Raw genomic sequence first — 13,963 nt, 5'->3', positions numbered from 1 at the left:
ATATAGTATTTTATTACATTTTATTATATATTATTATTAGTGCTGTCAAATTATTTTTCTTTTACATAATATTTGTGTGTAAATGTATTATTATATTGATATATTATATACTGTGTGTGTGTGTGTGTGTGTGTGTGTGTGTGTGTGTGTGTGTGTGTGTGTGTGTGTGTGTGTGTGTGTATTAAAATCTGTCAATTTATTTATTCACATGTGTATATGAATAAATAAAAATACATACTTGGCTTCTGGCAAACAGCTTACCGGGTGACACATTGACCTCATTTTCAACTTCTCGATAAATGATGAAATTGCATTACAGCACGAGGCTGGCGAATTCAGCTGATTTAAGCTGCCAGACCCTAATGTCTGCTGTCCCAACCCATCTTCCTTAAATGTGCCTTTTCAGAATGACATTCCTCAGGATTACTGGACATTGGACTGAATGCCTTCATGCTTGACGATTTAAAGAGTCATACAGCTGAAAGTTGCAGTCAAAACATGTAAACAATGTCACATGTCTGACAGTCTAGAAAAGTGCCTGAATGGTCATTGGGAAACAAACAAATAAGGAGCGTTTATGCATTTCAATATGACCATTGCAGTGTTTCTCCAAGTAAGAGGAAGTCTGCCACTGCAAAGGAGATGTAAATAATTATGCTGACCTGTTTGTCAGCTGACTCTGTCCTCTAAATACTCTGTGCAGGTCCAGCATGACCATATAGGTTATCGCTATGAAGTCCTGGAGGTTATTGGGAAAGGATCGTTTGGCCAAGTCTTGAAATGTTTGGATCACAAGACAAATGAGATGGTGGCCATCAAGATCATTCGAAATAAGAAGAGGTAAAACGAACCTCCAGTCCATGTGTTCATTCTCATTCCCATGCAATCTTTAGTACAATTGCGGACAGCGACCCCTAGGGGGTCCGTGGTGGTACTGCAAGGTGTCTGTCAATTATTGTTTGAGTATATAAAGTAGAAGACCAAAAAGTACAAGTTAAACTTAAAGGGAGAGTTCCCCCAAAAATGAAAATTCTGTCATCATTTACCCAACCTTATGTTGTTCCAAACCTTTATCATTTTCTCTCTTCTGCTTAACACAAAAGAAGAATTTTGAAGAATAGAGATAGCCAAACAGTTGATACCCCCAAGTCATCAACTGTTTAGTTACAGTGTACAATATACAATCAAAAGGTCTTTAATTAGTGCTCAATCAGGTCATAGTTTACACTGGACCTGATACACTGTAGGGTGTTAAAAGTTGTCTGTTGTGTATCACATTACGTGTCTGGGCAGAACTGATCTCATGCCCTTCCACTGCCATCGCACTACTTTGACTGATGCTTTAACTTAAAACTCTTTCAAAATGCAAAGCTCAGTGCTGAATACTGTAAAGCTGCTCTGTACAATAGAAAAAGAGTACAAACTAGCAGCATGATTAAGTTGATCATAAGTAAGTTATTTTTCTTTTGAACTCCAGGTTCCATCATCAGGCTCTTGTAGAGCTAAAGATCCTGGATGCTGTGCGGAGAAGAGACAGAGATAATTGCCACAACGTCATTCACATGAAGGAGTACTTCTACTTCCGCAACCACCTGTGCATCTCCTTCGAGCTGCTGGGGTGCGTGGAAAAAAACTGGAGCGCTTTCAATTTATAAACCTGTATAGTAACTCACGTTAAACATGGGCATCACAGACTGAAATTAAATAGAATACTTCCCTGTAACCACAGCTTATTATAGACGTCTATTTAAAGTAATTATGAACCCATTTTACTTTCATATTTATGAGTGGAACAGGATATTCAAGATTTTTTTAAATTAATAATTAATTGTAATTAATTTGTTACAAATATTTATTTATTTAATAGTCCTTTTTGATTTCATGTTGACATTAACTAGTGTAGATCATCATATTAGTTATGAATCATTAGTTAGATGTCATATTAGTTCTGATTTATCAACCGGCGCGATGGTTTGTTCCAACGGTGGCCATATTGAGGTGTGAAGTGAGAGTTTCCCACTCAAGACCTTTTGGGCTCTGGGTAAAGTGATCAATTAAAAGACACTTTGCAGGAAAAGCAGCTTCATCTGTGCCAGCCTGACCTTTAGAGGACATCAGATGCGTCGTCCCTGTCTTCGGTTACCGTCACAGAATCCTTTAGTTAATGCCTTGATTAGGCCCCTATCTTTTTCCTTGCCCACTCATGGTGTGAAGTCTCCGATTACATTAGGCTGTTCACAGCTGCCGTTTTAGGCCCCCTTACTGCCAAAGATAATGACTTTCATGGCTTCCCTCTCAAAGGGCTCTTTAGCATAATGCTTAGCGGTTAACACAGACTAATAGTGAGATTTTGTTTTTATGGTCGTGCTTAAAGACAGGAGGTTGTTGAGTGACATGTTGAGTAAATGTTGTTGAGTGAATGTGTTTGTGGAAAGTTCAGCGTGAGGTATAGGGCCAAATTTAATGTGCTGCCCTCTAGAGGCATGTAGATACATGTCATACTGTTTTTTTATCCCTACTTTAATCCTAGTAGTTCACAAGGTATTAGCCATGAACATCACCCTGTAACATCGTCACAGATATGTTAATTGTCTATGTTGTCTCCATACAGAGTGAACCTCTATGAGCTTATTAAGAAGAACAACTTCCAGGGCTTCAGTCTGGGGTTGATTCGGCGTTTTGCTCACTCACTGCTCAAGTGCCTCCAGATGCTGCACAAGGAGAAGATCATCCACTGTGACCTTAAACCGGTAAACCCCACCACTGAAGTTTGTCAAATGTTAATCACCCCAAAATGAAAAGCAAATATAAGAAAAATGTTTTGCAATACAAAATAGTTTTTTTTATAGGACCACTACAACATTACTATATTGACAGTTCAGCACATTTCACTTCTAAAAAAAAAAAAAGTATGCAAAAGATTTATAAAAGATTTCTATTTCAAATAAATGCTATTCATTTGGACTTTCTATTCATCAAAGAATTATGAAAAAATTTATTAGTTTCCACAAAAATATTAAGCAGCAAAACTGTTTTCAACATTGATAATAACTAGTGCAAAGTGCCCCTGCAAAATGTGTGTTTTTAGTCATTGTTAGTTTGGTATGTTTGAGTTGCTGAATAGCCTAGGCTACTATTACACAGTAGCCTAAACTCTGAGAAAACGATAACGTTAAGCTGACTTATAGATTCAGTTAACATCCACAAATGAATAAGCGTGACGATTCAGGGGAGGTTCAGACCTTGGCTGGAGCAGGCTACACAGTGAACTCTGAGAAAACGCTCATTTTGTCTAGCAGTTCCTGTAATTTATAGATAGATAATAAATGTTTCTTGAGCACCAAATCATCATATTAGAATGATTTCTAAAGGATCATGTGACAATGAAGACTGGCGTAATGATGCTGAAAATTCATGAATAAATTTCATTTTAAAATATATTAAAATTATTAAAATTTTAAATTGTAATTGTTATTTGTAGTTTTATTAAATAAATGCATTAGACTTATTTCAAAAACAAAAACCTTACTGACCCCAAAGTGTTTTTAACAGTAGTACATATTAAAATATATAACATTATGAAAATAATAAGGAAAAAAAAAATACAGAAAAATAAGAAAATAAGAAAATAATTATATTTATTAGTATTATTCTAAATTTTTTTTGTTAAAATCGGTACATTAAATACTACTATGATATGTAAACAACTCACAACAATAATATTGTGAATTATGAATTGTGAACATCACACACATATATATATATATATATATATATATATATATATATATATATAATATGTAATATTATAAAATATATAATATTATATAAAATGCTTCATTATTTATTTAATGTTATAGAAAAGTAGTAATTTTGCAGCTTGGACATTCAGCCAGATAACTCCTTTAGCTGTCTTCAGTTTCAGTTCAAAGATATACAAATGCATTCACCAGTGAAACGACCATCATGACAAAGCGTTATTATTTATCTCTTAATAGGAGAACATACTCCTGTCCCAGAGGGGACAAGGAAACATCAAGGTGGTCGACTTTGGATCAAGCTGCTATGAGCAACAAAGAGGTAATTACCAAACCCTTGTGTAATGAACACATCCCCCAGATTTATCCCGATTCTGTCAGTTACTCTGCACTGAGTAAGACTAGTGTAGCAAAATCTGCAATTGTTTGATTAGACACCTTTGACATAGAATTTGGGAAGCGTTAAATGCTCTCTTTATAAAATGTATTAATAATGGCTGTTTATTTAGCTGTTCTAACTATGCGTGCTTATCGTGCATTTTATCACTTGCATTTAGCATTGTTTTCCCTCCATTAAAACAGACCTGTGAGTGACCCATCAATTGAGAAACAATGATATTGTGCTATTTGATGCATTAAGCTAATTCATACTGTTGAATTTATGTAGCTTTAATAGGCCGCTTGTATTCCCATCTACAGTTTACACTTACATTCAGAGCCGCTTCTACCGCTCACCAGAGGTGATTCTGGGCCACCCGTACAGCATGGCCATAGACATGTGGAGCCTGGGCTGCATTTTGGCAGAGCTGTACACTGGCTATCCCCTCTTCCCAGGAGAGAGTGAAGTGGAGCAGATCGCCTGTATCATGGAGGTGAGAGACTCTATTAGTACTTAGAATTAGTTCGACTTTCTTTCTTCTGTGAAACACTTCACTTCAAAAATGGATACAAAATAGAATAAAAGTATTGTAAAAACTTAATTCACAGTTCATTGTTATTGCATGAAAAAAACAAAATAGTAAATAAGTCTTGAAATGTTCTCCCTTGTGTTCTATAGATGAAAGAAAGTCCTTTAAATAACTTCATGTTGTTTAATGATTCTTCGATAGTTATTCGAAATGCATTGGTTGCTGAAAAGAATTGCTTTTGATTTTGTAGATCATGGGACTTCCTCAAAATGACTTTGTTCAAAGTGCATCAAGACGAAGATTATTTTTTGGTAAAATGACTAAATACATGATTTCTTACAAATAACGGTAACACTTTATGATAAGGTTCATAATAATTCTAAAGCATTTATTAATCTTAGTTCATGTTAATTTCAGCATTGACTAATACATTATTTTAAAAGAAGTTGTATCTGTTAATATTATTTGATGAAATATTAACAAAGATGAATAAATACTGTAACAAATAAATTGCACATTGTTCATTAATTTTAGGTATGCATTACCTAATGGGGTCTAATTGTAAAGTGTTACCAAAATAACATCTGATTTCAAAGGCATTTTGTTTATGCATTAGAGGTTTCATTTTGATTGACATCTTACCTTTATAATGCTCCAATCAGATTCCAAAGGAAACCCAAGGAATATCACCAACAGCAAAGGGAAAAAACGTCGACCCAACTCAAAAGATCTTGCCAGTGTGCTGAAGACCAACGATCCTCTATTTCTTGACTTCATTCGACGTTGCCTTGTGTATGTAAAGTAATGAAATGACTATTTGTTATCACCACAACACACATAAATTGTTTTTTTAACATGTACCATTGCGTTCTTGTAGGTGGGATCCCACAAAACGGATGACACCTGATGAAGCGATGCAGCACGAGTGGATTACAGAGGGCCGTCTCAACAGGCTCCATCCTAAACCCCGACCTATGCGGAAAGACACTGACAACAATTATGACTTCACTTACCGCAAAGCGACTTCAAACAGGACAGGCAAGGGTCAACATATGTGCTTGTAGAGTAATGATTGATCATTACAATTGAATTGATAATGATATACAGTGACCTAAAAAATATTTCGACACGTAATCATGCTTAAAAATGTAAATGTCTTGAATTAATACATTTATTACTAGTTAGAATTTTAAATAAAATGTTATATAATATAATTAAAATATTACAGAGCCCCTAAAGGGACATTTACATTCCCCCAAGAAACTTTGGTTTCGACAGCAAATCTTTTTTTTTTTTTTTACACAAAAGTTTTCCTGAAAAGTTTTGCGAAAAGTTTCTCGAGGGAATGCAAAACATTTGCGATAATTATAATATACAATGTTTAATTATTTATTTTATATTTATATTATTATATGGAATTAAATTATTATTGTGTAATAGTATAATTAAATCTATTTATGAATTATTTATTTTTTAATGAAAAAAAATGTTTTGTTAAACTTTTGCATAATATAATTTATGTCTTTTCTCTTTCCATAGCCGATAAATCTGGAGCTGACGACAAACTTAAGAGGGTCAGTGACACTTCAAGCAAAGGAGGCAAGACGGTATCAGAAGAGCGTTTGCGTCCTATAGGAGCCTCAGCCGAGGAAGAAAACTGCGAAAATTCGGGCAAAAGTGTGAGCAAAGACAGCAAGTCGGACTCTAGTGGAGAGCGGTCCGTTCAGATCATCATCAAATCTGAACAAGGATCAAGCTCCGATTCTTCGGAAGGACAGGAGCCTCAGTACCTCCCCCCTATTGTCTAACACCCCAAAGAAAAGCACAAGTAACGTCTTTATAGCGTCTGATTTCTACTTTAGCCGCTTGGTCTGGACTTACCTAGCGGCTTAGACTAAGTTTGACTTTGTTGTATGGCAAGAAAAGTAAAATGTCAAACAAATAAAACCTTTGTTGTGTGGTCTGTAAAGGTGCGGTCACAATAGAGTTTGAGCGTGCAAAATTATTTTGCGATAAATGTTGGCAAGATGATGTGATGTTGTAATGCTTCGGTTTTTTATTAATAAATAAATCACAAATGATAAAATAAAATAGATCGTCTATAGTGCAACCTCACCTTCACTTTCCAGTCTAGAGGAATTAGATTAGTAGTTAAAGAGCGATAGTCTATTCAAACGTTTTGTTGATTTATAAGTAAAGTGAATGACTTGGTATCATTTTGGTGCTTGTGTTGTATTTTGAAAGGATATTTGCTATGAAATTGTGTGAAACACTGGCATATTTTGCTGAGCATCATGCTATGTGCATGTTTATTGGGTCTAGTGTGCTTTTTTAAAGTATCAAAGCTATTAGCAATGTCAAAAATAGAGCTCAAGCTAACCTTGAAACCCAAAGCTGCTTTATTGTGCAATATTACTGCATGAATTAACAGTGTTTGTATGTTTTGTTGTCATTTGCCAGTTTTTTTTTATTGTTTCTATGAGTTATTTAAGCTGTGCAATTATTACTGAGCCAAAGAGATTGATCATATTCATTTTTGTTGTAGAGAAACATCATCAGACGGAAAGCACACTAGATCATCAAAATGTGCACAAAACTTGCGTGAGTGTATTGATGATGACTGATAATGACGGCAATATTGTTGTTGATGAAGACGGTTATGATTATCATTATTTAGATTCAGAGGGAAGGTCAAGAATGATGTTTTTAAAGTGGCTGTTTAAAGTAAAATGAGTGCATCATTGTATGTTCATACAGAATGAAAATACAACATTTTATGGATTGTAATAGTTTATTTTCCTGTATATAGAATTCTCAAGGTAAATACTATCCACCCTATGTGGATGGCACCAAGTCATGTAAACATTAGACAAGGTTTTACTTGTTCTTGTATTGTTTATCTGTCATAATTGAAAAAGAGATTTTTACTACCATATGCTATCTCTCCCCCTTGTTGTTTCTTGACAATTTTGGTTATGGGATTTTAGAAGAAAGTCTTGGATCAAGGGTGTTAGGTAGTGCCTTTCAGTATTAGAATTAAATCATCTAAGTTGTCTTCTCAATAATGTCTGTAATATACTGTCATATATATGACAATAAATATGTAATACCGTTTGTGAAATGTATAAATGCACAACATGATCTGTCTTTATTTTATTCTGTTTAATTTATTTAGTCAAACAAACATGGCATTTATGTGTATCAAAGGGATGTGTACTACTTAAAATAACGATATTCAGATAAATTGAATATTTCCACACTTTTTAAGTTATATTTTATTTAAAGCAAAAATAACTTTTTACTTTAACTTCACTACATTTGAAAGAAAAATATCGTATACCTTTTACTCCACTACAATTCTGTCAAGGTCCTTGAGTAGAAAGTAGTAACGTACGTTTGGAAAATAAAGTCAGTTTGACGTCAGAACCCGAATGATGTTTGTTTCTGATCAACCCGATTTTCATTTACAGCCACAATACAACGTCTGTCTAATGTAGATAGAAGATTATTGTCAATCTGGCGTTGGATTCTCACATCAACCTGATTTCAATTTTCAACGTGTTTGGTCTTCTAAATGCAAATTTTTACATTGATTTTTGAGCACACTATCATATAGATAACACAGTAAGGCTAACATATTCATACTAAAAGCCAAAAAATTAATAAATAGGGGACTATTTGAGGGAACAGCCATTTGGGTGTCCGAAACCATTGTGGACGTTATTAAATGCACTTAGCATATTCAATCTCACATTCAATCCCACACTACTGGAAATGTGTTCTAGAAATAAATTTGATATTGATATGAGGGTAGGTAGGCAGACATAGATTCAGAGGCATAAGGTAGGCTACTGTAAACTTTACATACAACAATAATAAAACAATGCATTTAATTTTACTTTTTACTTTTGATACTTAAGTAGACTACTTTTAAAAACAAGTAGCCTACTGATATACTTTTACTTAAGTAAAAATCGGTCTTTACAACTTTTACTTGTAACGGAGTAGCCTACCCTAATATTTGACGAGTAACGTTAGGCTAGTATCTACTTTCACTAAAGTATGAAGTTGTCTGGCCATATGTGGAGTCTTATCGTCACCACACAATTATGTAGGCTATTATAGACAAGGCATACAGAGTTAACTTATAAAACGTTTAAACAAAATAAGTTTAAAAAAATAAATAAATAACTATGACATATTTGTATAACGTTATGTAGGCTAGCCTTTAAAGGTTTAACGTTACCTCTAACGTTAAGCTAGGCCTAACAACTTGTAATGCCAATACTACAAATGAAAAATCCTTTATATTAGCGTCCGAAGCTTTCTGTTTTCCTAGTTTAATGTATTTATAGCTTAGTTTTTGCTTCTTTTACGTACTTAAAATGCCTAAAGAAAAGAAAATGCTTTCTACATGTTCTTACCGTACCCTCAACATTCGAGTTTTGCGTTTGACCCTCCTCAGCTTCCGTCCTCCGCGCTGACGTCCAGAATCATGGCGGCTGTCACTCTGCTTTGCCGTCCTGCCGGTGTCCTTCCCAAGCTTTCAGGTGAGCTCACCGTTAGATTACGTTACCACACAGACAGTGTGACTGTATATAACACGGTTATGGCTGAGGCTGTTAACAGGACGAATAATATAGCGATTAGATCATGTTTAAAGGAAATCTTTGTCTTTTGTTTTGTGACCCCGGCTGAAGACATCAGGCCTCGTTTGTGCACTAGAATAGATGCAGTATGCAGTATAAATGTGCTACTGTGTCATTTAAAACTATATAAACGAGTCGTTTTATTGCAGGACTTTTAATTTGATAATTTTCAGCTTAATGCAGTTGTCGCATGCAGTGTAACGTTAGCATAATCCGTGAGTATGTCTCAAAACACAGTGAGCTCCCCACCTAGATGTTGTTTATTTACATTACAGGCGCACATAAGATGCCCGAAATGCATCTTTTATTATTTTCTATAATTTAATACTTTCTGCAACATTTAGCATGCTATATTTCTATGCAAATATTGTTATTCTGAAGCATCAAGTCGTACTGCCCTTTATCACATTTAACCCTGTTTATAAAAATCATACATATACACACACATATATATATATATAATATATATTACAGTTTATTGAACCTGTAGACAAAATATATTGCCATTCTGTATCTCCCAGTAATATGTCTTAGTAAGATAATATTTAAATGCTTAGTTATATTATCAAAACTCTGTAGTTTATATAAGTTATTCGTGCATAACTTACTTTATAAAAATCATGTACCTTGACCTGAAGGTGGACACTTTTAGAATTACACTCAAAGGCTTTTTACTTGCTATAAAAGTAAAAGCTATCAATCAGATGACAAAAAGCATGACATGGATTGTGTACAAAAGGTCTTCCAGCAAAGTTTTGATCATGTTGATAATGTATATGTTATACAGTAGACTTTATAGGGTTTCATCTGTGCATTTGAATTATTCCAATAATCATTTCAATAATCAATAAACATTTTATGTCTATAATATTTTAATAGACATTTGTTCTGGCATGGTTTATTTCCTCTGTTCGCCAGGCACCTGTTCTCCAGTGTTGCTGGCGGCTGGGCCTGTGACTGTTCAGCACAGGAAGATCCATCATGCCGTGGTGCCGAAAGGAAAAGGAGGCCGCTCGTCCTCCAGTGGAGTTGCTGCGACAGTGTTTGGAGCCACTGGATTCCTTGGGAGATATGTCGTCAACCGACTCGGTGAGTCCACATATCGTTCACCGTAAAAGCCAGAATGAACCTCATTCACTTATTTGCCCTTTCATTCGTTTGAAATGTTGCTGGGGTTTGTTTTAGGACGTATGGGCTCCCAGATCGTGATTCCTCACCGATGTGACCAGTACGATCTTATGTACCTCAGACCTATGGGCGATCTCGGCCAGATCATCTTTATGGTGAGTACACCCATAACCATGTGAGTTATTTCTAGAGGAAGAGTTTTCTTTCTAATGAAAGTGGGCTAAGCATATGCTTTTACAGGAATGGGATGCAAAAGATAAGGAATCGATCAAAAGAGCGATCGCTCACTCCAACGTGGTGATCAACCTTGTGGGAAGAGAGTGGGAGACCAGGTACAGGAAAATAAGGCTCTGTGATTTGGGGGGGAAATCTATATTATTTTTTTTCTGATAAATATTGTGATATTGACTTACTATCAGTCTATACTAGGTTTGTGGGACTGTATAATTTGGCCAAAATGTTTTGATTGTATATCAATACGTCTATAATAATAATAAAATATTACTGCAACACTATAAAAACTATATAAAATGAATAAACACAAACAAAGCAATATGACCGTTTTAATATTTCACTGTAAAATGAAATATCGAGTATTTAAATAAAAAAATACATTACAACTGTAAAATTTCAATGCTAATATTTATGGATGTCTACAAATATTCTTTATTCTCAAATGTTAAACCATGAAACTTTTATTTTGATGAAAAACGGCAGGGAGCCACTAAAGCGTCTCTTTTTACGAGTTTTTCTATATCTCAAAATGAAATGATCATCAGCCACTTTTATTAAACTAAATTCTGCCTAAGCTAAACGAAATTCTAACTTGGATACCTCGATGTGTTCTACAGATATATTTATGTAGATTGTTTCTGTAAAACGTTTTATCTCTCTGTTAAAGGAACTACAAGTTTGAAGATATCTACGTCTCCATCCCCCAGCAGATCGCGAGGGCAGCTCGTGAAGCCGGAATAAAAAAATTTATCCACATGTCCCACCTTAATGCAGATATCCGCAGCCCCTCCAAGTATCTAAGGAATAAGGTAACGGTAACATCCCTATTCAAAACCAATGGGTGTGCATAGAGTTAAAGTGTAACTTCTGCACAAAACCTATGCGGAAAATCATCTTAAGCGATAACCATAATGCTATTTAGGCTGCTAATATAGGTGATTGAATGATAAAGTATGATGATTACAATGTTCTTGTGTCATCACTGGTTGTAATGAGTTCAACTCTTGCAGGCTGTAGGAGAGGCAGCGGTGCGGGAAGAGTTCCCTAATGCCATCATTATGAAACCCTCGGAGTGCTTTGGAAGAGAAGATAGATTCTTGAACCACTTTGCTAGTAGGTATCTGACGGCATCCTGAAAACGGTTACTGATTGTAACAATTTAATATTTGCCTTCATTTTATGTGCTAGAATTTGTGGTAGATCTGTTTGAAAGAGACAGTTCACCCCAAAATGAGAGTTCTGTTATTTTGCAAAGCTCTGTTATCAATAAACTCAATATAAATGTAAAAAAAGTTAGCACAAAACCAGACATTCTATTTTCTGCCAAATACAAATAGCAAATTTGTACCCAACCCAACCTTGTTTTGTTGAATCCATAATATTTCCTGTAATTGTCTGTTTAGACATGCGTTGGTTTGGCAAAGCTGTACCTCTAATTGGAATGGGCAAGAAGACAGTCAAGCAGCCTGTTCATGTAAGTATCAAACTTGAACACAAGAACACATCTTATTTAAAGTGCACCTATTATGCCTTTTCAGACATTGCCTTTCATGTAGTGTGGAATAGAGCTGTTTGTGAATGTGCAAAGTGTTCAAATATCAAAGTTCACACAAAGTTATTGTCTCCCAAAAGAAACAAGTGATTCTGAACTCACTTATTCCAGTCTCACTTCCTGCACAAACCTACGAATGTTTGTAACAATTTTGTATGATGCCCACCTATGACCTTTATTGGCTGCCCTTGAACAACCTCTATTTTGACTCGCACTCAAACACTTTAGTTGTAGGCCTGGAAGTTTGGTTTGTGTTGTCGAGATTATCTTGTTTTCTGCGCTGCGAAAGCAAATCCACTTTGCATGCGCTTCCAAGGTATGAGGACTCAAATTGATATGGTAAAACCGACGGCATCATCACTGTTCGTATCACTGTCGAAATTCAGGTATGGTACCAATGTCTGAACCAATCAAAACAGACCGGGCCATCTGACCAATCAGAGCAGAGCAGGTTCTCAAAAAGGAGGGGTTTAGAGAGACTGAATCATTTATCAAAATATTTTAGACACTGTGAGAAAAGAGGTGATGCTGGAATGTATATTATGAGAAAATTAAAAGTTTTTCGAACTTGGATGCATGTAAACCTGACCTTCGAAACAAAATTAGGAATATAGCGGCACTTTAAATTTACATGATCATGTTCTCTTGTTATTTCAGGTTAAAAGGTTAAATATTTGACCCTTGTTTACTTTTTAAAGGTGGTGGATGTGGCCAAAGCCATTGTCAATGTCGTGAAAGACCTCGATGCTAATGGGAAAACGTATGCATTAGTTGGGTAAGAAACAGCCCCATTTCTCCTTCACTGCCTTCTAATTTTTCAAAAAATTATGTATTTCCATTATCTGATTTATTGTGAAAACTTGAATCTCTTGCTCCACAGGCCCAACCGGTATCTACTGCATGACTTGGTAGAGTATGTGTACGCACTGGCACACAGACCATTTTTGGCTTATCCCTTGCCTCGTCCTCTCTATCAGTAAGCATTTCCTAAAGAATTCACTATATATTACTCACCCTCATGTCATTCCAAACCCATAAGACTTCAGAGCACAAATGTCTCTCCATTGGAAATGTATTCACCCAAAACTCTGACGCATTAAAATGTTCATAAACCGATTGAAAAAAAATCCAAATGAATCAAGTGATTTAATCCAAGTCTTCTAAAGAGACACAATCGTTTTATATGATGAATGGATTCATTTTAAACTTTTATTCACATAGTGTCTGTTTACTATATTCGTGAGTGAACCCTTTAACCTTTACAGATGTTTACTTTGGCAGCCTCATATTCACTTTCATGTTCTCTGGTTTTAGCCTTGTCGCAAGCTTTTTTGAGATGAACCCTTTCGAGCCCTGGACAACCCGTGATAAAGTCGACCGGGTATGTGTGTCAGAGCATTACAGCAGAATATATTTAGTTTATTATAAAGAGCTTACCAAGTCATCTAAACCCTCATTTGTAGTTCCACACAACGGACATGAAGTGCTCCGACCTCCCAGGACTGGAAGACTTGGGCATCACACCTTCCTCCATCGAGCAGAAGGCCATCGAAACCTTGCGTCGCCATCGCCGTTTCCGTTATCTGGATGCTGAGCTCGGAGAGACCAAGCCCGCCAAAACAGTCAGCTTTTAAGCATGCGGTGGTCGCTCCTGTGTCCAGTCAGCTCTCTGCTGGTCCTCACTTTGTCTAGTTTGACTTTTTTCTGTACATAAATAAAGATATTCAACCTATA

The 13,963-nt window shown here is 35.6% G+C and overlaps 2 protein-coding genes across 7 annotated transcripts in view; both read left to right on the top strand.

Moving 5' to 3' along the window:
* Window positions 1–8,098, top strand: part of dyrk4 (dual-specificity tyrosine-(Y)-phosphorylation regulated kinase 4) — a 25,665-nt gene extending 17,567 nt beyond the window's left edge. For all 6 annotated transcript variants that reach the window (XM_079602864.1, XM_079602861.1, XM_079602863.1 and 3 more), the window contains 9 exons: window positions 704–840; window positions 1,478–1,618; window positions 2,612–2,750; window positions 3,999–4,080; window positions 4,458–4,630; window positions 4,917–4,977; window positions 5,329–5,458; window positions 5,544–5,704; window positions 6,206–8,098. In XM_079602864.1, coding sequence (XP_079458990.1) covers window positions 704–840; window positions 1,478–1,618; window positions 2,612–2,750; window positions 3,999–4,080; window positions 4,458–4,630; window positions 4,917–4,977; window positions 5,329–5,458; window positions 5,544–5,704; window positions 6,206–6,474 — 1,293 coding nt within the window. In that variant the 3' untranslated portion in view covers window positions 6,475–8,098. The remainder of the gene's footprint in view (window positions 1–703; window positions 841–1,477; window positions 1,619–2,611; window positions 2,751–3,998; window positions 4,081–4,457; window positions 4,631–4,916; window positions 4,978–5,328; window positions 5,459–5,543; window positions 5,705–6,205) is intronic.
* On the top strand, window positions 8,090–13,963 carry ndufa9a (NADH:ubiquinone oxidoreductase subunit A9a). Its single transcript, XM_079602870.1, has 11 exons — window positions 8,090–9,216; window positions 10,234–10,404; window positions 10,501–10,598; window positions 10,684–10,775; window positions 11,345–11,486; window positions 11,688–11,790; window positions 12,081–12,151; window positions 12,928–13,004; window positions 13,110–13,205; window positions 13,544–13,610; window positions 13,693–13,963. Exons 1-11 carry the CDS (start codon window positions 9,081–9,083, stop codon window positions 13,861–13,863), a joined length of 1,224 nt encoding a protein of 407 aa, XP_079458996.1. The 5' UTR covers window positions 8,090–9,080; the 3' UTR covers window positions 13,864–13,963.

This window comes from Phoxinus phoxinus (genome assembly GCF_949152265.1).
Source record: "Phoxinus phoxinus genome assembly, chromosome: 25".
Classification (NCBI taxonomy): Eukaryota; Metazoa; Chordata; class Actinopteri; order Cypriniformes; family Leuciscidae; genus Phoxinus; species Phoxinus phoxinus.
This window is presented reverse-complemented; position numbering and strand designations above follow the sequence as displayed.